At 31.7% G+C, this 26,885-nt stretch overlaps 3 protein-coding genes across 3 annotated transcripts; 2 read left to right on the top strand and 1 right to left on the bottom strand.

Moving 5' to 3' along the window:
* Window positions 1-254: 254 nt before the first annotated feature.
* Window positions 255-4,621, bottom strand: LOC131951190 (RANBP2-like and GRIP domain-containing protein 8). Its single transcript, XM_059313528.1, has 6 exons — window positions 4,514-4,621; window positions 2,232-2,299; window positions 1,557-1,670; window positions 1,100-1,146; window positions 764-810; window positions 255-338 (listed from the first exon to the last, which is right to left on the bottom strand). The coding sequence occupies exons 1-6, from the start codon at window positions 4,583-4,585 to the stop codon at window positions 255-257; spliced, it is 432 nt and encodes a 143-aa protein (XP_059169511.1). The 5' UTR covers window positions 4,586-4,621.
* Window positions 4,622-10,109: 5,488 nt separating this feature from the next.
* Window positions 10,110-18,639, top strand: LOC131951222 (RANBP2-like and GRIP domain-containing protein 2). The gene is made up of 12 exons (XM_059313563.1): window positions 10,110-10,257; window positions 12,073-12,152; window positions 13,160-13,227; window positions 13,840-13,953; window positions 14,471-14,517; window positions 14,654-14,700; window positions 14,871-14,930; window positions 15,459-15,491; window positions 15,745-15,909; window positions 16,288-16,421; window positions 18,089-18,219; window positions 18,512-18,639. Exons 2-11 carry the CDS (start codon window positions 12,081-12,083, stop codon window positions 18,204-18,206), a joined length of 858 nt encoding a protein of 285 aa, XP_059169546.1. The 5' UTR covers window positions 10,110-10,257; window positions 12,073-12,080; the 3' UTR covers window positions 18,207-18,219; window positions 18,512-18,639.
* Window positions 18,516-26,879, top strand: LOC131951221 (E3 SUMO-protein ligase RanBP2-like). The gene is made up of 16 exons (XM_059313562.1): window positions 18,516-18,668; window positions 19,050-19,280; window positions 19,699-19,788; window positions 20,034-20,122; window positions 20,351-20,532; window positions 20,629-20,749; window positions 21,383-21,504; window positions 21,835-22,036; window positions 22,613-22,741; window positions 23,040-23,103; window positions 23,408-23,553; window positions 23,941-24,243; window positions 24,758-24,799; window positions 25,195-25,360; window positions 26,222-26,346; window positions 26,589-26,879. The coding sequence occupies exons 1-16, from the start codon at window positions 18,638-18,640 to the stop codon at window positions 26,817-26,819; spliced, it is 2,274 nt and encodes a 757-aa protein (XP_059169545.1). The 5' UTR covers window positions 18,516-18,637; the 3' UTR covers window positions 26,820-26,879.
* The last annotated feature ends 6 nt before the right edge of the window (window positions 26,880-26,885 follow it).

Here is a 26,885-nt window from a genome sequence, read left to right on the forward strand (position 1 = left end):
GTATTCTATTGATAACTACAATGTTTCTTAATGCAGTTTTATGTTAAACCATGATAATTATTTGAATACAATTTTTTATTTTAAAACTTGAAACTTATTCAACATAAGAAATTCATATGAACATAATTTATTATAATTTAAAAAAAAACAATTCGTTTACTGATCATGCTGTCGGGATTACACATATCCTTCAACAGTTTGATTAGAGACTTATAAAAATTGTTAAGTTCAGAACCCTAGGATTACTTTATATGTCAGAAAAAATACCAAAACATTACCTTGAGCCTGACTATGGTGCAGCTTTTTGGGTAGAGACCTTCACACTTTTGAAGCCAGTACTAAAGAAGATTAACATTTTACGAAAAACAAATAGTTTAAAACAAGCCCAGGTGGTCTCTAAGTATGAAAACATCATATCATATTTTTAAAATACTTAACCCCCCCCCACCTCCAACATTTAAATAATATTTACAAATATAATTCATGTCATTGATGATTGGATGAATTAGCCCTAGGAATCAAAATACAAAGCCTGGGCTGCAAATTGAGGTAGGCCAGATGACCCCCAATCTTCACAGAGCTGATTGGCCCAAGATATATATATATATATATATATATATATATATATATATATATATATATATATATATATATATATATATATATATATATATATATATATATATATATACATAGGCCCCCTTATAGTGTGTATGTATGTATGTGTTTTTGTGTATGTTTGTGTCTGTTTGAAAATAAATACCTTTAAGATTTGAACATCGGCTCCAATGTCACAGTAAGTTTCACAGACTAAAAAAATAAATAAAGAAACATGTATGGATATTTAATTGCAATTTTTCAAATTATCTTCTTGAAAACATACCATAAAATAAACTGTCAATAGTTATGAAATTAATTAAAACTAGTACTGCGAAAACAAATTCATAATAACTAAAAAGTGATAATAAGCCTCTATTTATAAACTATATAGTTGAACCAAGGAAAACCAGTACTAAGACAAACAAGTTTTTAAAAATAAAACTATTAAATGTAGCCCTATCTTCAGTTGTCTTTAAGTTTTATACATGTAATGACTTACTTTTAAGAACAACTGGGTTGTATCTAGAGTCACCGCTCTCAAATGCTCTTAAAGTAAAAAAAAAAAACAACAGCAAAGAACATTAGTTACAACTTAAAAAGGAGACTGATATACAATTTGGTATTACAAAAACTAAACCCAACAATGCTGATGTGAGTTTAATGTTAACTGGTATCATAAATGTTATAAAAGTTATAGCCTATTACAAATAGTTTTTCTTTTACTTGATTATTACTCATAGGGAAAAAACAAAATACCATACCTTCATTGGAAGTTTTATATTTTAGTTTCTTAAAAAATTAAGTGAATGTTTTTTTTTATTTACCCCTGAATGAGTTAATTAAAAGTATTTTAGTTGTTTTTGGAAAAGGTTGTACTTGTACCAAGAGTATTATTTAGAGATACAAAGACAAAATTCCAATGTAGTAGGCTACTATCATTTTCACCCTGAGCTTACTTTTTGTAGCACTCCACAGCATCTTCCATGTCCTCAAGAGCTTCGTGTATCTCACCCAGAAGCTCATTAGCGCGAGGATCTCTGGGTTTCTCAACAAGGTAACCTCCAACATACCTGTAAGAAAATTGCTATCAGATTGAATCGCCGTACAGTTGAGAGTCACCCACAAATGACGTCACGCTCTTGGCAGTTAGTTAAAAATAGAATGTTATTTGTTTAGTTACATCCCTTTGTTTAAGAACGACAACTTAATGTTGTTAATATAAGTTATAAACCATAGTCTAAAATAATAAACAAGAATGACGTTATTAATTGTGGGTCCTTTTAGGGATTATGCATTAATTATATGCTACACAAGACCTGATGTTTGGAAAAAAAGATGTATGGATGAAAATTGAAATTATTTAAAACTAGCTTGTTATACGTTAAGTGAGAAAGGTTAATATTGTGTTTTAGTCAGTTTTTATTTATAAATCGAATAAACTGTTCCTCGATAATTTAGTAGAAATTTATAGACAGTTAAACATTTAAGTTATATAATAAAAATAGGTATATATATATAATTATATATATATAGGCCTATATATATATATATATATATATATATATATATATATATATATATATATATATATATATATATTGAGGAAAATTCTATTGAACAACAAAGCTTACTGTTTAGCTAAGCTGTATTCTTTAATATCAAAGTACAGTTTGGCAATGATATAACCCTGTGCTCGTTGCTGAAATATAAAGGTAATTTAACATGATTATTATCTTTACACACGTAAACGTAAAAAAAACCAACAAAAAAACCAACATTGGATACATTTCGACAACGGTGTTTATGATATTTCTCGTCACTTGGTATTCAGTAATGTCTGCATTCTGATACCAATGCTGCTTAATATCTTACACGTATGTTTTAGCTTATACAACCCAAACATCAGTGGTTTATATCCAGTGTTTCTTCCAGACTTTTTTCTCCGGGGGGGCACTTGAAATCTTCGGGGGGGGGGGGCGGTAAACTTTCTTCGGGGGGGCGGACACTGTTAAAAGTATATATTTTCTATATAAATTATATACATTTCATTTCGTTCGGGGGGGGGGGGGGCGGTAAAAAATTTTCGGGGGGGCTAAGCCCCCCCGAAGAGATGCCTGGAAGAAACTCTGTTTATATCTAGGGGCTGCTTCTTAACTTTTCGTCAACAGATTAATCTCATCCAACTATCTACCTTTTCTCCCATCTAACAAATCCTCTATTTATCCTTTCATCCTGTCATGCCTTTACTCTCACAACAATCCATTTATTGACCAGGAGTTTACCTATTTGCATACTATTAAACGATATCTTCGATAGACGCAGAGGATTAACGACCCATTGCAGTATCCGGGACGAACTATCTATTTTGCTCCCTTCCCTACCTAAGCTACTGCGAAAGGGAGGAAGTTTGTCCAGATAATTCGAGAAATAAGAGATAATTTTTAAGAAGTACTTATCAAAGCTTTCTGATATAGTTGATTTACAATTTAATTATCTATACTATAAATTATTTTAAAAAAAATTACTACTTGCTTAGAGATTAATATTTCACAAAGGAGAGTGCACATATTCTAAAAAAAAATTAATGAGTGGTTTTTCATATTTTTATTTAGCCTAACTTTTCTTTATAGTTCGAAAGGGATGGTGACTACTGCAAACGTTGCATAATACAGTTTTGTAGTATTAGGGGTACGAAGTAAGGTCAGTATTTTTCGTAATGATACATTCACGTTCCCACATTTTTACAGTGTTTAAAAAAATACAATTCATACAGTTCTCGCCCTTTACAACGTGTACAAACATGATGGGACGATATCTGCCTACACAAGTTATAATAGCACACCCTGCTAAAACCTGTCACACGATTTATTTACACGCCGTAATTCGCTTCCTTCCATTATCTTTGTGTTGGCCAATAAATAAAACACAGTATCGGCCCCTGACACAAGTGCTGAAACATATTCAGGACAGTGTCGTCTGCGACTACGCTGTTACCTTTGTATATGTGTATGTATGTACAATGTGTATGTATCTCTCTATGCAAATTTACGTGCTTAAAATGGAGTAGTCAACCCCATGGACCCTGCACCTAATTAAAATTTTGAATATCATAAAACCAGGGTATTCCCAGTTATATTCGTTTCGGAAAATATTTATAAGTTAAAAAAAATTACATAAATTTATAAAATAGGCCTATGTATAATGTATATACACACACACACACACACACACACACACACACACACACATATATATATATATATATATATATATATATATATATATATATATATATATATATATAATATATATATATATATATATTTGTATATACGTACATAGGCCTACATTCATACTTACACACACACACACAAATGTGTAAAAGTGTAACATAAAATGGTTATAACCAGTACACGAATAAGAGCTGATTACGCTACTGAGCCTACCCATTAACACAAGTCTTATCTACAATGCATTTGAAAAACAACAAACAAAAAACTGAGCCAGAGCATCTTTATAAAATGTGCTTATCTTCAAGACCGACAGCAGCCTTAGACAACAGTTTAACATTGTCAATTTACCGTTGAATCTTTTATAATCACCAACCAGTGTTTCTTCCAAGCATCTCTTCGGGTCTCTTCCTCCCCCCCCCCTCCCAAAAAAACTTCTACGCCCCGAAAGAAATAGAATTTTATATAGAAAATATATACTTTTACCAGTGTGTGTCGTCCCCCCCCCCAGGGAAATTTTAGCCCCCCCCCCCCTCAAAAAAAAATTTCTAGTGCACCCTCGGAGAAAAAAGTCTTGAAGAAACACTGTCACCAACCCCCACCTCTCTCAAATCACCACAAAACACGCTCACATGTTTATGGCAAATTAAACTACAAAAGACATTTAAAAAAAACAATATTACCTGCACATCTGTCCGATTTCTGGCTAGAATAGATTGCACTTGTTTATCAACTTTAGCTTTTCTAGACGCCATGAACGACTGTAAGCTATTTGAATCTATGTTGATAACGCCACTGGGCTATTAAGTCAACGGCTTTCGTGCAGCAGCGAGTGAAACATTATTGTGAAAATGAAACTACAGGCTAGGCCTTTCCGGGAATTGTAAAAACTTACTATAAAAAACTAACTGATTCTTTGTAAACACAGCAAGACCTGTACCAACCTATTTCACAATCTGATATTTTTTTAATCAATGTGACCTAATTACTGTAGTCTGTTATTTATCCATACATTATGAAATATTCTTGGGTCTATTTATTAACAGTTCCATTTAATTGATCATTGTTTACTTTATTCATCGATGTATATTTTTTCATCAATTTTCTCAATTATTCATCCCTCCATCCATCCACCAAATCCATCATCAGTTTGTTCATCAATTATTCATCCATACTTCCAATTATACATTTATTGCGTCAGTTATAATTCTATATAGATCCTCTTCTATATTCATTCATTTATAAATCCTTTATACATCCTGTGAAAATATAAAATTAAACGTTTATTTTTGGTTAGAAAATTGTTAAAATGTATGTTATAGAAAACAGTGATATTGCAGAAGAAAGTGTTAAGTTATTGTAAAGTCTTAGCTGGGAGAAGGCATCTACTTTTAGTCAGAGGCATCTCGAGGCGGGGCGATGGGTGTGGACCGCACAGGCTGAACATCGTTTAGGGGGGGGGGGGTGACACCAAGACAAAAAAAAGGAAAATAAATAGAAGAAAAATGCTTTTGCCAATTCACTTAATGGTTAATTAGAGTTTTCACGTAATGATTAATTAGAGTTAAAAAGTCTTTTTTAGTACAAACTTAAGATTCTGACATGGGTGTGTGTGTGTTGACACCATGACTCAAACTTGTTAGCTATACGGAAAACAATGTTACATACTGTTGTAATAGTAACTGACTAGAAAAAACATCGTTACTATTGACCAAGCACAATTTTATATATATATATATATATATATATATATATATATATATATATATATATATATATATATATATATGTACTTTTTGGTGAGGGGGAGGGGTTGACACCATGAGTACCGCACCGGATGACCTAGCTACGCCGCTGCGTTTAGTTATCTCTTCAATATAGTGTTGACTTGTAATGTTGTCTCAAGATAAAGTGCCCCCTTCTTTGTCTGAAAGTGATACATCGAGATTGTATGTTAAATCAATCATCAAATAACACGTGAATAGTCAAGATCTTCAGTGATATATCTCATTCCTTGACGTCTTGTGTACTCAAATCTCGAAGTCACCTTCATCACAACCTGTGAACATTCACGTTCTCCTGTGGTAGGGCCCCCCCCCCCCCCTTTCTTGGCGACCTGTGTACCCAAATCTTAGTCAAATAAAGTTAGTAAAAAAAAAGTAAAGTTTCCCTTTCAAAACCTGACGGTGTATGGGGCAAGTGAAGTAGAGTTCACTTGTTTCTGTGACCTCGGCATATGAAGAGATAGTGTGGTCAGCACTATGCCCAGCCGCCTTTACTTTCCCTAACGTGAGTTAGGTACCCATCAGAGTTGGGTGGACTCAGGGACGGTCCACTGACGAACGTGGATAAAGTTAGTAGTATGGTGGAAATTCCTCTAACAACATCTGTCGCTCAGCTTTTGATAAAAAAAAATTCCTGTAACGGTAGCATGGAATCGATCCCCGTACCTCTCGCATCTCAAATCGGCAGTTTCTTAACTTTTGGTCAACAGATTATCTCATCCAACTATCTACTTTTTCTCCCATCTAACAAATCCTCTATTTAATCTTTCATCCTGTCATGCCTTTATTCTCCCATCAATTCATTTATTGACCTGGATTTTACCTATTTGCATATCTTAGATAGTTTCAGTTTATACACACGATAGCAAGATTTATCATACTTCAAACAAGAGTTACCGTACTTTAAATAGTAAACACGAGTTACCGTTCTTTAAATAGTAAACACGAGCTGCCTAACTTTAAATAGTAAACAATAGTTACCGCACAATAAATAAATAGTTAACAAGAGTTACGGAACTTTAAATAGTTAGTTTGAGTTACCGTGCTATAAACAGTAAACAAGAGTTACCGTACTTTAAATAGTAAGCAGTTATTTTCGTGCGTGAAAATCAATCTAATTTATATTCGCTAATTGCGGTAAGAAACGAGGACAAGATACGACCCCCACTCTGACATTGACTAGCATTTGCAGAAATCTTCGCGTGCAATGAAGCGATAATTGTTCCAATCTCACATTGATCCACTTTTCCAGGAAACGCCGAGTGTGCTTTAATCACGCAAACCTTGTTGTGTTTCGATTTTTCAAACCGCAACTGAATTTCCCATAATGGAATATGAGATTGCAACAGCATACACACACATACAGGCATATACACACGCACATACAAATACACTTACGCGCACACACATATATAAACACGCACGCACGCAAAATCACATTGATGTTTTAGTTTCATTATAAGCATGTAATTGAAATTACACACAGATACGCACACACAATAACACACGCACGTACACACATGTACAGACATGTACACACACAGACACACGGGTGTTTCGTTTCATTTTAATTAATGATAGTATCGGCTGTGAGAGGGTCGGGTATCAACGCTTGAGCGCTGTATTGATTAACAAAGGAGGAGATGTGGGGGGGGGGGGGACTGTTACGGGGAAGTTGTAAGTCATTCCCTTGGCTTACACATAGGAATTTTTATTTCCCTTAGCCAGCTAGTGATGACAGGCGTGTCATTATATGCAATCATTATAATGCATGCATTGCCTTGTTTGATTTTAAATCATTGACGGAAAAAAGACGTTTTTTTTTTCAACGTTGTGATCAATTAATGTCCAGGTTAGTTAAAACGTCTATAACGACTATGTAATATGGAAATAAATGGTGTGAGACGTTGGCGTATCAGTGTTGTTTAACAGTGAGTATACACTACGTGTATTGCTTTTGGGACCTTATAGAGTTAAACAGGGTGAATGCAGTTTAGCTTTTTTTCTCTTCTCTTGGTACTTGTGTTTCTTTCAAAGGGGTGGGGGGGGGGGGGGGAGGCGGGGCGATTTTAATTTTCGAGGACGGGGGTCGTATTAAATAAGGTAATGCCCCTCCCTCCTTTCAGAAGATGTGCCTGCAAGAAACTCTGGTAGATTTTGTAGTAAGGAGATTTCCCCCCAATTAAAAGACCCCGTCGACATTATTTTAGCTGAGCTCACTCAGAGGCGTAGCTAGAGGAGGAGGGGGTGGGGCGGCCGCCCTGGGCGCCAACCTGGGGAGGAAAATGAAATAGAGATCTCATTCTGATCTGCTTTACTTAATTATTTATACTCAGTAGAAGTAAAGAAAATACTGCTACTTGACTTTACGGCTTTGTATTCTGTTTTCTATATCACGTGTGTGACACAAAAATAACTGTTAAGATACAGTGACTGGAGCGCCCCACACTTTTTCAAATGGCTGGAGGGGGGGGGGGGGAAGGGGGGCTTTTTCGCTATTTCTAATAACAATATATATAACTGGTAGGTGCGTTAAATCGATATCTCACCCCGGGCGCCGGACTGGGTTGCTACGCCCCTGAGCTCAATTGGGTGGTCTACAAATGACAAATCGAACCCGAGGCTTTCAGCTTTTTTAGTGGTCACGCGCTCTACCTTTCTACCACGCTGCCACCATGTCTCTCTAAACAATACCACATACCCACAGCCCTCTTCCTCTCCACGTCACGCCACCCTTCAACTACGTAGCATATTCAATAGTTCAGACTAAACACCGCGTGTTGTAATTCTGTCACCAACACACTTGACAAACCTTTTTTTTTATTATTTCCTGGTTGAGTTGTGATCTTTTCATGGTTCGGTTATCTTTCACACATGGCTGGGTTATATCCCTTCCTCAAAGACGTGTGATATGTTTTTCGGCATGTAGGCCTACTGATTCTTGTAATCAGAAACCTGGATACTATTACCAGTCTTTAAATACAGCTGAGATAAAGCATTTCTTGTTTTAGTGTTGTGGGTAGGCACATGCAACATAATTCAACATGTGTTTTAGTGCCCCTAGTCATAATGTACATAAATGACGTCACACTAGTATGGGTAAAAGGTCAATTTTGACGTGTGATGAGGGAGAGGAGGGGGGGGGGGGGGGTGACAGTGTGACGTCACGCTTTTGCACCGAATTATTAGAAACTGAATTTTAGCCGTTATTTAGTGCTTTAGAAAACTGTTTTAAAATTATTGTAACAGAAATTGACTAAAATACTCTTTGTTCACCGAGCTCAGTCAATATTTTAGAAAAACAAAATCGATGTTTAATTTTTAAAACAAAAATTCAACTGCAATTTTTTTTGGGGGGGGGGGGGGTGTAGACTGTGGTGTGACGTCATTTTAAGTGTGTGTGTGTGGGGGGGGGGCTTTTTGTTACGATGTGTGACGGAGGAAAATGGAGAGAAAAAGAAAATCGTCAATAAAAGCTTGACGTAATGGATGACCCCTAAATACATGCCGATTTCCATTAAAAAAAATATAGTTATTTTAAAAGGGGGTGGTGATAGTGGAAAGTAGAAGGTGGGTGAAACTTTTAAAGTTGTGCAGGGGGTGGCGGGGGGGGGGGCGACTTTTCTGATGTGTTACAGTAGTCAGTAGGGTGAGAGGTATTGACAGCTCCTTATAAAATACACTTACGAGTATTTTTTTTTTCCTGATAAAATGCCAAAAAGAAAACAAAAACGACTGACCAAAAGGTAGTCCAAATCAAATGCTTTATTTTTTTAAAAATAAAAATAAAATGCCTTGTCATATTTTTAAAACACAACCCCTAACTTCGTCGATAGACCATGACCGACCAGAACTACATAATCAATAATCGATAATCGATAACACCCGCAGATATGTGTCGATTCTGGGTATACGTGCAACGTGAAAGTGAAAGTAAAACCTACGTTTAATAATTGATTATGCACTGGTATTCTTCAATCAGATTCCTAACCTGAGATAAAGATCTAGTGTAGATAAAATGTTAATGATTTTGTTAATGGGACGCGGCGTGGCCTAGCTGTAGAGAGCTAGACTGCTAACCGGGAAGTCTCCGTGTTCAAATCACTAGTACGTCACTGAGTCCACCACGTTAGTGAAAGACAGGCTGCTGAGTATAGTACTGACCATATCATCCCCCTCTGTGCCGAGGTCTTTGAAACACATGAACTCTACTTCATCTGCCTTGGACACAAACGGGAAACAAAAAAGAGAAGAAGAATATTTTGTTTATGAAATATATCTATGAAACATAAAGGCGTTGTAGATGATTTATATGTGTACGATTACAAACATTTTTTAAAACGTGATGCAATTTGAAACAATAAAAGCCCTTGAAAAACCTACAAAGACACGTTGATTAACAGCCTCGGATAAGATAACATGTTTTCGTGGAAACCACTTTAGTTTCATTTTCAAATTCAGAATATTTCACGCACTACCCTTTACCCTCAAACTGCTGTCGTGTAAATTGATCCCAAACAGTATTATAAAACACCAGAAGTAAGCTACACAGATCAAACGTAGTAAAAATATACATTCTGTTCTAACTGGAAACGTTCAAGGGGTCGATGTATTAGTTCGGTTGACGCAGTATTGTGAAACAGGTTAGTTATATTAGCAGATATATATTCTGTTTAATATTCTATTAGCTTGGACATCCCGGCAAGTTCGCGCATTGGCCGGTTAATGTACGAAATTTACTGTCAATATTAAGCTCTTTGGACATTGGTCAAGAGAGTTAGCCAATACGAGAACTGGCATTGGTCGCACTTTGGGGTAACACACACATATACACACATTTTGGCCTTATAAATATTGCACCAATATGTTCATTATGTACTGACGTTTGATGGATCTATCCATATCGCTGGTTACACACTCACGGACACAAACACAAACACTTCGACACCTACACACACACTCATTCACACACATACTTACACACAGACACTCACACACACATTTTTTCATAGACCCATATATATTTATATATATATATATATATATATATATATATATATATATATATACATATATATATATATATATATATATATATATATATATATATATATATATATATATATATATATACATATATATATATATCTATATATATATATATATATATACATACATATATATATATATATATATATATATATATATATATATATATATATATATATATATATATATATATATATATATATGTATATATATATATATATATATGTGTGTGTGTGTGTGCCTACATCCTGAGATATCAAACAAGACATCTCAGGATGTAGGCTCGTGATGACGATTGAATATTGATAGTTGTATCCAGTCGGACACAGTCCACTTACTCGGTTTTATGCTTAGCAACAGAAGTGGAGACTCCACGACTGTCTGCCGCCACATGCTACTCACGTTCTTCTTTAAAAGATCTTTGTGCAACAACAAAAATAGCTCTGGTCTGCATGAGGATTTGCTTTTCTTCGAGTGTAGGCCTACTTGCGACCCATGCTTTCTTAAGTGGAAAACCTCAAGTCCATTGTGTCTGTTATTTTTAATATATATACATAAAATATCGATATATATATATATATATATATATATATATATATATATATATATATATATATATATATGTGTGTGTGTGTGTGTGTGTGTGTGTGTGTGTGTGTGTGTGTGTGAGTGTTTGAATACATTTAGTTAAAACAATAAATGGATAGATTTTTAATAATTACTTGACTTTAAAGACGAAAATATTCAGAACAAAAATTGAAACTTCTCACCAAAGAGGCATAAATTTAAAAAAAAAAATCTTCGTTGCAATTAACACAAAACATACAAAAAATAATTCAGTTGTGCAGGGGGTGGCGGGGGGGGGGGGGGGGCGACTTTTCTGATGTGTTACAGTAGTCAGTAGGGTGAGGGGTATTGACAGCTCCTTATAAAATACACTTACGAGTATTTTTTTTCCTGATAAAATGCCAAAAAGAAAACAAAAACGACTGACCAAAAGGTAGTCCAAATCAAATGCTTTATTTTTTTAAAAATAAAAATAAAATGCCTTGTCATATTTTTAAAACACAACCCCTAACTTCGTCGATAGACCATGACCGACCAGAACTACATATTCAATAATCGATAATCGATAACACCCGCAGATATGTGTCGATTCTGGGTATACGTGCAACGTGAAAGTGAAAGTAAAACCTACGTTTAATAATTGATTATGCACTGGTATTCTTCAATCAGATTCCTAACCTGAGATATAGATAAAGTGTAGATAAAATGTTAATGATTTTGTTAATTGGCCCGGCGTGGCCTAGCTGTAGAGAGCTAGACTGCTTTCTACTTCTCACTTATTTCTCTTATTCGTAACATACATTTCTACCATTTCCCCCTTCCACCCATGTTTAAAAAAACAGAATCGTCTATGGCGGCAAGGAAAGCTAAAATTGATAAACAAGTGCAATCTATCCTAGCAGAATATCGGAAAGATGTCAAGGTAATATTATTTTATTTGCTTTGTTCTTTAATACGTCACTTGGTATTTTTTTTTTAAACACAACCGATTGGTTGTGGGTGGTCGACATAAATCCTCTCCGCTAGTGGATTGGGTTAGATCGAAACAGCCACACAATCAGTGTTTCTGTCAGACTTTTTATCCCGGGGGAGGGGTGAGGGGGGGGGGGGGGGACTTGAAACTTTCGGAGCGGACATTTGGGAAAGGTTATATTATCTATATCAATTCGATTTCATTTTTTTAAACGTACCCCGAAGAGATGCCTGAAAGAAACACTGCATACAGTAATTCACCCAATGTTAATTTACTGGCAACTAGTGTTAGCTCAGTCTAGTATTTGTTCTGATAGATGCACATTTACATTACGACTTCTGTTTCCATTAATTCAAATAAAATAAGCGAGAAAATGGTTACTGAAGTATTTTTATTGGTTGTTGCTCTGGTGCAGGGGTCTCCAAACTACGGCCCGCGGGCCGGATGAGGCCCGCGAAGTCCTCTCATCCGGCCCGCGGAGATATTTTTGTCCAAGGAAAAATAGTTCGTTGGTGATTGCTAAGGAACTTTGCCCAGAAAAATCAAAGACATGCATGGAAGAAATTGGCCCCCGAACTGAATTTTAATAGTTAATGCGGCCCTCAGACTGAAAAGTTTGGAGACCCCTGCTCTGGTGTAATGCACGTTCGCGAAAGGCTATTAGATATCTTATTATTTTATTAAACATTAGCTATCCTAAACGCTTATTCATTACAATATACATGCATATATATATATATATATATATATATATATATATATATATATATATATATATATATATATATATATATATATATATATACATATATAAATGTGTGTGTGTATGTGTATATTACCTAACATATATATATATATATATATATATATATATATATATATATATATATATATATTTATATATATATATATATATATATATATATATATATATATATATATATATAAATTGTCAGAAACGTGGTGCAGGACTTGCTATTGCTAAGCTTTACATGACTAAAAAAGATTATGTCACAGCCAAACGGTAAGCTAAAATCAATTGCACCGTGTCAGTTACACTTCCTCACTCATTAACTCCGGCCATTAATCCCAGATAAATTTATATTATATATATATATATATATATATATATATATATATATATATATATAATTCCATCCTCAAGCTTGACCCTAACCCCATCAATCTTTTCCTTATCCGTATCCTTTATTCTTATCAAATCCATATCTCTATAACACTTACACTTTCACTGAGGGTGAGGAATTTCTGTGTGTATGCGTGTGTGTGTGGGTGCGGGGGGGGGGGGGTGAAAACAGGTAATTGACAATATTTTTAAAAGGCAACAGATTAAAATATCAGTAGAGTTGTCAGCTTGGACACAGTTGTTTTCTTTTTGTATAGGTCTTTATTTAGATTACACCCCCACCCCACCTATCGAAATAGAAAAAAAAATTCATGTATATACACAACGATGCATCGGAAGGCTGGTGCTCGAGTAAGCACAAGCAACAACTCGAAAAGTATAACATAAACTTGCCTACAGCATTAGTAAACACTGAGTGCATCGTCTAAATATACTTAAACAAAAAACGGCTTGAGATATTTAAAAAAAAATTAATTAAAATAAATCTTTCAGGTACGTGGAAGGATTCCTTCAGGACGAATCTAACAATCCAGAAGGTCATGAACTTTTGGCCGAAATACACGAAGCTCTGGGAGACAAGAAAAACGCTTTGAAATCCTACAAAATGTAATGTAATGTGCTGTTTTAGACAAAATGTAATGTAATTTGAGTGTCGTGCTATTTTAGGCAAAATATAATTTATATTGGGTATCGTTCTATTTTAAACAAAAATTTAATTTATTTAAGAATCCTCGCTATTGTAGACAAAGATTTCTGCATCAACCAAACCGTCACATAAAAAGCCTTATAACTTTTAGAACATAAACAAATTTACCCCCTCCGCCCCCCCCCCCCCCACAGCCATTTTCGCAATTCTTACACATTTTAAAAATCATTTTTAATGAGATACAAAATGTCTACCGTATCAAAAATAGTTTTCTCTCCCATCCCATGCCTCCAGATAAAGCTGAAATTAAAACACAGTAGAACTCCCCTACCCCTAATGCGCACTGTCAATTATGGACGCCCTCATTTTTGTTTCTATTTTTCTAGCTCTAAATTACTAGTTTAAATATATTATACACTTTATTAAGATATCAATGATAAAATTACATTTAATATTTCTTTGTTTTTTCACACACAGAGCATTAGAAAGTGGTGGTTCCAGATACAGAAGACTACTACTAAAAAGTAATATAAATATGATATATTTAACACAAATTACTGGAGTCAAAGAACTTAAAGTATGGTCAATTTTTATTTAAAAAAGAAATTTTATTTCAGCTATTATAACAAAAAGATTGTTAAAATTATTTTACGTTTTCAGTAAGTGAATTAGTCTGTGACATAGAGTCTGATGTAATCATTCTGCAGGTAAAGTATTTATAAACAGTATTAATATTTTAAATACATTTCTATAATTTAAATTCTATGTTAAAATAAAATGTGTGTGTTAAAGCCTAAACTTTTAAATAAAATAAAACATAAACAGTTTTTTTTTATTTTAATGTAATTTAACTGTGGTTGGTTACTTTCTCATATAGTACTGGCTTAGTGAGTGTGAGAAAGAGTACCCGAAAAGTTGCACAGCAGTCAGACTCAAGGTACTGATTAAAATTTAAAAAAATTGCTGTTAGTTAATTTTAACGTATTCTCTAGATAAAACTGAAGATGACTGTTCTATTTCAACTGTACTTTGAAACATTATAAGCATAAAGCAAAAAATGTTTTTAAAAATTTCCATGAAGTATTAAGTTATTCAACTAATTCAGAACTTTTTTGAATAAAGGGGTCATCCATTAAAAACGTTGAACTTTTTGGAAAGGTTTTTACCCCCTCGAAATTGCAGTTTCCATTTTTTTAAAACATCGTTTTCTTTCTAAAATATTGACTGAGCAAGGTTAGCATAGAATAAATTAATCGGTTTCTATTACAATTTACAAAAACAATTTTCAAAAGACAAAAAACAGCATAAAGTCAGTTTCTAGCATTACTTAAAAATCACACATCTGCACAGGATTACGCCCCTCTTCTCCCCTGCGTAATTTATTGATGTCATTTATTGAAGATCCCTATTTATCTTTCTAGCTTGCTAAAACACAAAATGTAATAATTATCTATATTGTTCACAGGCACACATACACAATATGTCAAGATCAGAAAATGTATGCAATGTTTAAATATATTTATTTTTGCAATATCTATGTTCAGGTAGACATAAAACTAGATGATAATAAATTTAAAAAATTGAAATAATAAATTATATACTTTTAAAGTTATGTTTTGTTTCTTAAAATAAATAAATAAATTCATTTGCATGTTTGTATCAAGTAAAATATTTAAAAACTTTCCTTTTATAATAAACAACAATTCAGATTCACAAAGAACAAAACACTATTAACCCATATCTTATTTCAGAGTGCAACAGCAAAAAGTCAGCTAGATATGCACCTCGACCTCATCAGTTCCTACACTAGTTCCAACCAGTATGTCTTGGCGTATGATGCAGCTTTCACCATCAACAAAGAGACAAAATTTCAAGACGACCTGCTTTGGTTTGAGCAAGTGCAGTATGTCTTTATGGTGAGGTGCTTCACATTCTGCTAATATTCTTGATTAATAGGTCCACACATTTTTATTTTAAATGATTTGTTAAAAGTTTATAAAACGAACGCATAGTGTATAAAGTTATCAGGTTATTTTAGAACTAGCATTTGAATTTACTAATAAATTCAAGCGTTACTTTACGTAGATTTAATAAATTATATTAGAATATTATTAGACCCTTTCTGTGTTGACACAATAAAAGATAAGAAAAATTAGATAACTACGAGTCTCAAAGTTTAAATATTTATCAAAACCTGATTTAACAGATAAATTAGAATTCATGTATTTCTGTTAATTATGTTGTAATAAGAATATTTTACAAATATTTCATAAATCTTAGTTTATTTCCTCAAGGAGTATGGCGAGCTTTGGTCTGAGATGAAAAAAGATCGTAACTACAACTTACAGTACTTGTACATCTTAAGAAACTATGCTTACTTGTGTATGGGGACATCAGATGTTGAAGACTGTGTTTTTGCCGTACAAAGGTATTCATAACAGAAGCATTAACCTAAACCTTATTTTCCCACTTTAATTAGCAACACAGATTAAATCATTTGAATTAAGAGGGAGTTATCTCCCCTAAACGTTCTCGAATCTTGGTATATAAAACTTTTAGTGCAATCGGGATATAGAAATGTTTTTACTTTTTTGGATACGAAATTTATCGAAGTATTGTAATATTACGAAAAATCGAAATATAAATTTTCACAAGTCTCGACGTTTTATACCCCTCTTGGGGTTTTTCAATCTTGTCCGTCTGCCAGTCTGTGTGTGTGTGTACAGGAACACGATAACTTGAGTACCATTTCAGCTAGGTTGACGAATATGGTAACTGGAAGTGGCACTTATTCTACTTGAAAAAAATGTATAGTTACTTAAAATGTTACTTAATTAGATGATTAACTAATTTTTTAGAAAATCAATCAAGGCTTTTTCAAATAAAGTACTAAATTTCTCCACTATTAAACACAATTGCTGTTCATTTGGTGCATAATTATTTTTTCTTTGTGATTTATTTCTATTTAAAAATTGATAAGAAACATGTCTATAGCCCGAATAAACTGTATTTGCCAATCCCTTCAGTGTTGTATACGAATATATGAGAAAGTTCATGGGAGATCAATCCCGCTTTATTTTATATTATTTTCTAATACTTAAAAAATAGTTGCGCACCAAACTAATGCATACAATACGTGTATAATAGCTCAGACAGTTAGTACGTTATAAAGGAAACATTGATTAATTTTTATATAGTTAATTAAACATTTAATTAAGTCAAACATTTTATATCATTGAGTATTTACCTACATGAAAAGATTGAAAAAAATCGGTCCAGTAGAAGTGATATTTTTGAAAAAAGGGAAATGCCATAAAGTAGTACTCACAGTCTTCGAAAATATCTCAAGAAAGATTTAAGATAATAATATCTCATATCTTTGAATAAAATTTAGTTCACCTAAATAAAAACGATACTTACGTTATTAGAAAAAGGTAATAAAAAGGTAATAAAATAAAGTAACACTTCCAGTTATTGGAGGTTATTTAAAAATTGAAAATAATTAAACATTAGATTTTTTACTTACAAATTAAATGTTATCTAACTGAAACAGTACTTAAGTTAAAATGTTCACTAGGAAATAGGGTAAAGTACCACTTCCGGTTAGAGGAAATCATTCAAAATTTGATACAGAAGTACAAATTTGACATAATAGTTTTATATGAAATTCCATCGATGGTACTCAGTTATCCTGTATAAGCCTACATACACATAGACAAAATTGCAAAACCAACTTTTTTTTCCGTTCTTGAAGGTTGTAAAACGTTAGTCTGTCAAAACCTCTATTAGATTTTTTGCACTGTAACAATAAGCCCTTTATGATCTGTATATAATAAAGTAGGTGGGGTGTAAAACGGCGAAAATTGTCAAAATATCCTTAATTATTCAGTGCGATTACAATACTTCCTCTATACCCTGTTTACGATAAAGCAAAAAATAAAATGTTGTTTTTCTTTAAAAGAAAGCATATTATGATAATGAGCTATAATTAATAAAAAAATTTTTTATTCTGTTGTAAAATAATGTAAAACTTTGAAAAGATGACAAGGCAACAAAAATTAAACATGTTATAAAATAATATCTAAAATTATACAGTTTTGACAAACAACTAAAGAACGCATTGGAGCTCAAATTCAATGACACTGTAATGGAATTCAATAGTACAAGAATCCAAGGCTCAACTATTCTTTCTGGCTGGTGTATTATTGCTTAAAAAAGCACAAAAGGTATAACTAATTTAGCCAATAAATTTTATTGAAAAATGTAAAGTTTATGCATATTTGTTCTCACTGAAAAAGGTGATAAATTATGTTACCCTCGTAGTATTAAAAAAGATATTGACTCTAAATTGTATAGGAAAGTTAAGCACAGGATTAATTAGATTATATTTTGTAGCATATAAGGTTATTATTAAGTTTTAACTATTATTTTTGATATAAAGAATACAAACAGAAAAATGTTACAGTAAAGCTACAAAATATAAATATAACAAGTGTAAATATTATATAAAATGAACAGTGTCTTCTACATTGGGAGGCTGCTGAAAAGTTTTCTGGTGCCTGTTTCCTGGCAAGTCTAAGTTTTGACCCTATTCTACCTGAGAGTACCGTGATCAAGGACAGAAAGTTATACAAATGGTGGAGCATGCAAAGCTATGCCCGATATTCACAAGTTGGTATGTGGATAATTTTAAAGCACTTTAATTTCCAAGTTAGTACAATATAATATGCATGTATTAATAAATTGAAAAGCTGAAATTTTTTTGCAAAAAATGATGATTATTACATGTTTTGTAGAAATGATTTAAGTTTGTTTAGTAAAATAATTTTTTTTAAATAGGGCCTACTCCCTGGATCATAAATTAAATATATAGATACATTGATATAGACACTATAAACAGCAGTGACAAGTTCTTTTCTTTTCTAAGTGTTGAAAATCATTTCTTCAATAATTGTTTGTTAAATCAATAAACATACAGTAAAGATCATATTAAAACAATGTGCATAAGTTAATATTTTTACCTCTTAGAAACAATATTTATTATTTACAATGCTAGGTCATATCCTACACAACTTGGCAAATGGAAATACCCTAGACTGGAGCAAAAGTATTGAGGCAGAAATATTAACAGTGGAAGGGCACAAAACTGTCTGCCAAATTCTCTATGATGAACATTATGATAAAATCATTCTTAAAGATTCGTACCTTTGCAATGCCAGTGAAAGATTTAGAAGCACTAGTTTCTCACAGCTAATCACCGAAAATCTGCTTCCGAAGGCTGATGAAGGTGATTGTATTAGATTAACAAAAACAAAACAAACACATAATGACTACCAACATATGCTCAAATATAATATATGTATATATAATGTAAACATAAATAATTAATACATAAATTTTTTTAAACTTATTTTTAAATAACATTTTCTTTCTAATTGTAATTTTTTTTCTAAATTTTAAAGCTGTTTTAGCAAACATTTTAAGTTTAAAGATTTTTGTAAAAATTCAAAACACCTTAAAAAATGCTTTATAGACCTCTTTAACTAAACAAAAAAGAAGAATCTCAAGAAAAAAAAGTAAGGCATAACTTGTTCTGTTAAAAATATTAATTTTTATAAAATTTCTTTTATCATTTGAAATTTTTTTATTATTTAACACATATATGATTATTTTGAGTTATGTCAGCCATTTTTTTTTTTTTTCAGTATCGTTTGAAGTACACATAAAAGATCTTTCAAGTCTTGTTTGGTTGTGTCTTCAGTACTACACAACAGACATGCATATGCAACCTTATTGTAAGCTATATAAATATCTATCTCTTTTATATATATATATATATATATATATATATATATATATATATTTATATATATATATATATATATATATATATATATATATATATATATATATATATATATATATATATATATATATATATATTTATAAACATGGTTTAGATAAAAAAAATTGTCATAAAAAATATAGTAAAATTCAATAATACCTTCTATTTGTCAAACTAAGCTTCTTTCACTTACAGATCCATTTTTTCATATTGAGAATTTACGATTTGGTGTGTCAAACATTAAAACAAGTGTAATGAGCTCTCTCTGTCAAACAGATATGTTGGTGAATATATTGATAAAAAATGTGTGAAATTCATTGAAAATCATATATTGCAACAAGAATTACTACAATTTAAAAGCCAACTTGTTTAGTTAACTAGATAAAATTCTATTTGTATAAAAGATAAAAAATACTATTTTGATCAAAATATATTTAGCTAATAACTGAATACAAATATGCAAAAAGCGTTTCACATTTTTAAACATATTTTTTTTCTCTTTAAATTGTTAGGTATTTCTTATGGCTACCATTCAATGCACAGCCAGTAGAATCAAACTTACAGACTATCCAAATGAAGAAACAAGAATTATGCAGAGTTTTCTTTTTCCTGTTTGTCTAAAACAACAATTGTGTACAGATGACCAGGCTAAATGGTGGTCAGCAGCTTATCAATTCTTCACTAAATCATTCAAGTAAAACCTTTTTTTTCAATTTCATTAAAAATTATTAAAAGACAAACTAGACCAAAAGAAATTTTTTAACAAGTATTCTTTTCTTCATACATAAAGTCCTAAGGAAATGAGATTCAGACACAGACTCATTCAAGGCATGGAGACTGTAAGGCTTGTAGGTACTCATGGAATGTCTTTGCAGCTTTTGGTGCACATTGCCAAATCTCTAGATGAAAAGGTGTGCTCATTGTTGATATTTATAATTTTTACAATCGCCAGCTTCATTATCATAATCAATAAGTATTATAATTATTAATAATTGATCTATACACATTTTCAGGTAACCTGAAGAAATTCTCAAAATAAAATTGCATACTCTATACAGCTTTCAAAATATTAGATGTTTAAACATATTGTTTTAAGAGAAATAAGTAGCTCTAAAAGCTATTTATTTCTAAATTTTAGAAAAATAAGAAAAATAAATATTTTTAAAGCAAAATATATCCTTATATATATATATATATATATATATATATATATATATATATATATATATATATATATATATATATATATATATATATATATATATATATATATATATATATATATATATATATATATATATATATATATATATATATATATATATACATATATATATATACATATATATATATACATATACATATATATATATACATACATATATATATATATATATATATATATATATATATATATATATATATATATATATATATATATATATATATATATATATATATATATATATATATATATATATATATATATATATATATATATGCTTATCAGTTTCTCTGACCTGAGCATATTTATGTTTTATTAGTTGAAAGTGTTACGCCAGGCTAAAACAAGTGCTGACTCCTCCTCTAGTGAGATCATAGCTCTAGAAAACAGAGCTGCTGTTTTCTGGAACCATGCCAAATCTTCTATTGAAGAAATCCAAAAGTAGGATTTATTTTCCATCAGTTGTTTATATCTTGTTTTATCTTGTTACCCCCTCCTCCACCATAAAAGCCATATATTTTTTTAATGACACAAAACATCGATTATGTTTCTCCATTTCCAACTACAAGAAACACCAAATATGTTTTTTCACTTATAAAAGAATCAACTTTATTTACTCCATCGACAAAAACAATACATTTGTTTATTCTTCCAACCAAAAAAAGAAATATAATACACACTTTATTTCACAAAAAAAAAAACAACTCATTTATTTTTTCATTTGCTACTACTACTCTTGTAACTATAATTACTCATTATTTTCACTGACAGAAAAAACAATTACCAGCTTCAATCAGCCAGGATTTTTCAAGAGCCAAGAGATAATGTGATCTCCCAAGAAAGTATTAGCCATATCAGATCTGAAGTTATTTTTGCTACGTCGCTGATAGCAATGAGAAAATCAGAATACAGTAAAGCTGTCGATGGTTTTAGGCAACTAAGTACTCCTGAGGCTAAACTATTTCAGGCAAAGGTATGCAGAATTGATATTTGTATTTTACAAAAAAAAAGTTTTTTTTTTATTTCATTCTTTTGTATTTCAAAAATAATTTGGCTCATTCTAAAAATAAAGAGTCAATTCTACCTATATGATCATGGGTATAGCAATTTTTTTTGTATTTACTAGTTTTGTTAACCTACACTTTACTAGAGATTTTGACATACTTATAGCACGTTAGCTACAATACAATGCTAGCCATTAATGGCTCAAAGAAGGGGATCCCTCGCTAGCTAGGTAGGCAGGAACAGGGTTAAGGATAAAATATTTCTCTGACCTATCTTACCAACTGCATAACATGTGGGCTTCAACAAGGATTTTACATCGTGCCGCAGTGCATCACATTACCTGGTTTGGAAATAAGGGAAACTTTGGCCATGGGACACCGTGTGGTGTTCAGCCTAGGATTTGACATCATAACTTTAAAGTTAGAAGCCTGCTTTCTATTGCTAGACCACACAGGTCCCTAACAATACTTAAGTATATGAAATGACTTGGTAAAACTATTATGATACAAGCTTGAAAATATGAAGTATCAATATTTTTTTTCAGGCGCTAAGGAAATGGTCAAAGAAAAACATTGCTGATAAAAATCATAACGAAGGAAATAATTTGCTTCAGGAAGCTAGAGAAACTTTGTATGAACTCTTGGAATCTATAACTACAAACCCCGAAGCTAAGGTGAGTTCCCTTAAAACAATTTATCTCTCATTAAATCCTTTTTAAATATGTTTCATTTCATGCTTAAGAAATCCAATAACATTAGTATAAATCCTTATTTAAAAACACAGATTACATTTGGTTTTTAAGTTCAACTTAAAAGTCATAATTTAATAGCAAAAAAAAAAAAATTATACATAATCCAACAATTAATAAAAATAAATTTGTTTTTGGAAATACATGCATGTACAAATACGACACATACATGTACAAATAAGACTTATAATTTTAATTAACATTTTATGAATATTTTTGTTAGGAGTTTACAGAGCCTGCTAACAAAGAATTGGACAAAATTGATCAGTTGATGCACCATTTGTTTAGTAAGTTTTTTTAACTTTATGTACAGAAGAGTGAAAAAAAAAATTAAAACAATTTTACATATATAAAAAAAGATTACCGAGTTTTTAAAAGACCATCAGCAGTATAACAGTTTTTAATCACATAAATATATAGGCTATAAAAGCATACATACAAATACTTTCTCATTTTTTAAAAAAATAGTACAGGAGCAAGATAAATAGCTATTCTTTTGTTAAACCAAAAGTATATAAAATATGAAGTTTTATTGAATGTATTTAACAACCATTAGCCCTGATAACAAGATTTATATTTCTTTATATTTAGAAGACCCCAGTGAGACACACCCTTTCAGAATTTATTCAAATTTATCTAGTGTGGGCCCAGAATCCAGCAAGTTAGAAACTGGTGGCTTTAGAATAAACACTCAGCCCTTTGCCAGCACTTCCTTGAAAAGCAATCAGCCAACACATGTAGGATATTACTGTGAATTAATTTCCAAGCTTAAATAGACTGGCTTACTTTATTTGAGACTATCAATCATAAAAAACATGTAATGTTTAAAAATATTTTGATACAGCAATTGATTATGTTGAATACTCTAAATTTTTTCAATGGAAATTTACAGATAGTAATGAGATTACAGGACCACAAAGTGGGCCCAGATAAATAATAAAACTAAAACAAATAATAAATTACCCTTATTTTTTAATGTTTCTCCTTTTATATGTTTGTTATATTGTTTAAGATAAATTAGTAAATCTTAATGTCTAATCTTTCAAACATCTTCTTTCTTTTCTGTTCTTTAATAGTTTAAAAACTCAACATTGCAAAAAGTAATTTACTGTTGTGTATTACAGGAAAGCTCTAAAATGGACCAAGAAACTCAGTGTTACACTATCATTCAGCAGCATCCACCTCATAGTCTGCCATCGCAAATTAACATGCTCAATCAGAATTGTCAAAAGTTGAGAAAAGAATTTGAAAAAAATGTGGATGAGAATAAAAAGAATGAAGAATTTCTGGTTGAATTTATCACTGGACAGTGTGATACTGTAGGCCTATTTGAAGACACCAGGCAAAAAGTCGAGCAGTTCCGCCAGAATAATGAAGAGTTAAAAGTTTTGGTCGAACAGAGCAAAAACACTACATGTGCTTTAATGGTAAGTTATTTTAAGGATGACTAGTTTAATAGGAAACATTACATTGTATTGGTCTAATAATATTTTTCAATGCAATCTCTCCTTTAAAAAATAATTAAATTTCCCTTTTGGGCTTGATGGTCAATAGGGCAGAAGCAGTAGAGTTCTGGAAACCAAATTCAAAACATTTTGGCTAATAATAGCACATTCTACTACTTGACATGTCAGTTTCTTTGATGCATCTCTTCTGGGAGCAGAGCCCCCCAAAGAAAGTCTACTGCTCCCCGAACGAAATGGAATTTATATAGAAAATATATACTTTTAACAGCGTCCGCCACCCCCCCCCCCGAAATTTTTTGTCCAACCCCAAATTTCAAGTGTCCCCCCTGCAAGAAACACTGCATGTTGTCCATATCTCTCCATCTTTATTAATATTTTTAAATAGTCTTTATTTACAATATAAGTCGCTTTTTAAATATCAACTTAGAAAATCAAGTTCTTTTTTAATTTTTGAATCTTTCGTTAATTTTTTTAGGATTCCATGAAGGAAGAGACAACAGTTTTAAAAGAGTTAAAGGTGAATTAATTTTCATTATTGAAGCAAAATGGTCATAAAAAAAAAGAAAAGCAAGAAACTATTCAGCTTTGCCTTTAGCTGCATACACTGAAATAAATGTAAATATAAAGTTGACTATTAAATGACAAACATTGCTATCGATTATATTTGGCAGATAAGTAAACAGCTATATACTCTTTAAACAATGACCAGTTATCAAATATATTAGTGATGAATGAGTAATAGAACTTGATTTAAAGATGGTATTTTTGGATAGAATCGATTAGAGAAATACTGTCTCAGCTCTATGTTAAAAATTATAAGTGAATACAAACTAATACAAAAAAATGAACTTTAAAATGAACTGTCGAAGAGTTATGTAATTATTGCTGATGATTTGTTTTATTATATTCTAGTCACAGGTGAAAGATATGATATTTAAAGTTTCATCCCCACCTCCGCCAACCGATGACACAGCTCCAAAGTTTAAGGAGGAAGAAACTTCTAAAGGACCAGAACCTGGCCAGAACAGAGAAAAAAGCCAACATAGAAACAATACACAGACTTCCACAACTAACTCTGGTAAATAATTTAGTGCATTTGGGTGTAACTAGTTAAATGTTACTTGGGATCAGAGTGGTTGAGTTGGTAAAGCCATGGTTTCTTAACAGAAAAGTCTCTAGTTCGAACCTCCCGGGCTGGAGATAGCAAAAAGCCAACACAGAAACATACACCGACTTCCACAACTAACTCTGGTAAATAATTTAGTGCATTTGGGTGTAACTATTTAAATGTTACTTGGGATCAGCGTAGTTGAGTTGGTAAAGCCGTGGTTTCTTAACAGAAATGTCTCGAGTTCGAATCCCTGGGCTGGGGATAGCAACTCTTCTAGAGAGACAACTCTAAAATGAAAAAATAAAACTGCTGCCTTGTAGTATGTTTTTGGTTGGATAAATGATACTATGGAAGCAAAGACAAAAAGAAAATCAGGCTAAAATCTGAGACAACGTTATTCACAGAGCATAACACAACTTGACACGTAACATTAATAACGTTAGAGGGAATCACTTCACACATTGAAAATTAGGAGCGAAGAAGAAGAAATGTTACTATTGAATCATTACTTTAATTTTAGTTATGGTAGGATAATCATTCATCACATCTAAACAGAAACATATACAATAGAAAATTTTAAATAACACAACAAAAAATAAAAGTACTTCAAAATAAAAATACGTCTCTTGCTGTGAAGAAAACCAATACTTTAAATTATTGATAGAAGGCGATACATACATTTAAGGGCTACATAATGATTAGCTATGTATATAGTTATTTAATTTTTCTTATTTTAAATCAAGGCTTTAAAAATAAAATCACTTGATTATTTTAAGGCTAATAACGATTGCTTTACTTTTTTTCACATAAATTGTGTAACGTTTTTAGATCATCAAAACGAGACCAAGCCTCACAGGCCTTTTCCAGATCTATCAAGTGTGGAAACAGCAACTAAATCTGTAGAAACTGATAGCCTTAGAAGAAACCCCAAACCATCTTTCACTACTACTTCAGTAAGTACTAGACTTCAATTTATAATATGATTAATACATTTCTTAACATGAGTAGATGGAATTATTATATTTTGGTAGTCAAGTAAAAGCATCCATTCAAATTTGTTTAGGAAAATATAATCTCAGCATTAATTAAAATTTGAAAAGGAATCACAAAATAATGAAATAAAACTTTATGAAAAACATACACGCAATATAAAAATATTTATCAAGCTGAGAAATATGTGATTTGTTTATTCTAGTCACAGATGGGAGATGTGAAAGTTGAAGCTGCACCTCCTCCTGTTGTCGTTGATGCTAAAGTTCCAAAGCTTGAAAACACAGCACCTAACCAGAACAATGCAGAAAGCAGGCCAATATACCTCACACAAATTTTCACCAAATCTAGTACTTTAAATTACCTATTGTATTTTGGTGTAACTATTTTGATATTATTTTTGTATCCTTGCTTTTTGTATTATTTTACGGAGTAAAAGTTACCACTATAATTCAAGTGTTAGTTAAAATAAATTGCAGAGAACAAATTATGGATGACTTGA

The sequence above is a fragment of the Physella acuta genome, unplaced genomic scaffold (genome assembly GCF_028476545.2).
Source record: "Physella acuta isolate Inbredline_101_S28 unplaced genomic scaffold, ASM2847654v3 ptg000804l, whole genome shotgun sequence".
Classification (NCBI taxonomy): domain Eukaryota; kingdom Metazoa; phylum Mollusca; class Gastropoda; family Physidae; genus Physella; species Physella acuta.

What these genes read in the sequence shown, in the direction of transcription:
- LOC131951190 (XM_059313528.1), bottom strand. Translation starts at nt 4,585, where the DNA reads ATGGCGTCTAGAAAAGCTAAAGTTGATAAACAAGTGCAATCTATTCTA. An exon ending in GAAATCGGACAGATGTGCAG is followed by an intron (nt 2,300 to 4,513) that starts GTAATATTGTTT and finishes TTTATATTTCAG; the next exon opens with CAACGAGCACAGGGTTATAT. An exon ending in CCGATGTTCAAATCTTAAAG is followed by an intron (nt 339 to 763) that starts GTATTTATTTTC and finishes AATCTTCTTTAG; the next exon opens with TACTGGCTTCAAAAGTGTGA.
- LOC131951222 (XM_059313563.1), top strand. Translation starts at nt 12,081, where the DNA reads ATGGCGGCAAGGAAAGCTAAAATTGATAAACAAGTGCAATCTATCCTA. An exon ending in ATATGTCAAGATCAGAAAAT is followed by an intron (nt 15,492 to 15,744) that starts GTATGCAATGTT and finishes ATCTTATTTCAG; the next exon opens with AGTGCAACAGCAAAAAGTCA. An exon ending in AAGTGCAGTATGTCTTTATG is followed by an intron (nt 15,910 to 16,287) that starts GTGAGGTGCTTC and finishes TATTTCCTCAAG; the next exon opens with GAGTATGGCGAGCTTTGGTC.
- LOC131951221 (XM_059313562.1), top strand. Translation starts at nt 18,638, where the DNA reads ATGCAAAGCTATGCCCGATATTCACAAGTTG. An exon ending in CCAAATCTCTAGATGAAAAG is followed by an intron (nt 20,750 to 21,382) that starts GTGTGCTCATTG and finishes ATGTTTTATTAG; the next exon opens with TTGAAAGTGTTACGCCAGGC. An exon ending in CAGTTTTAAAAGAGTTAAAG is followed by an intron (nt 24,800 to 25,194) that starts GTGAATTAATTT and finishes ATTATATTCTAG; the next exon opens with TCACAGGTGAAAGATATGAT.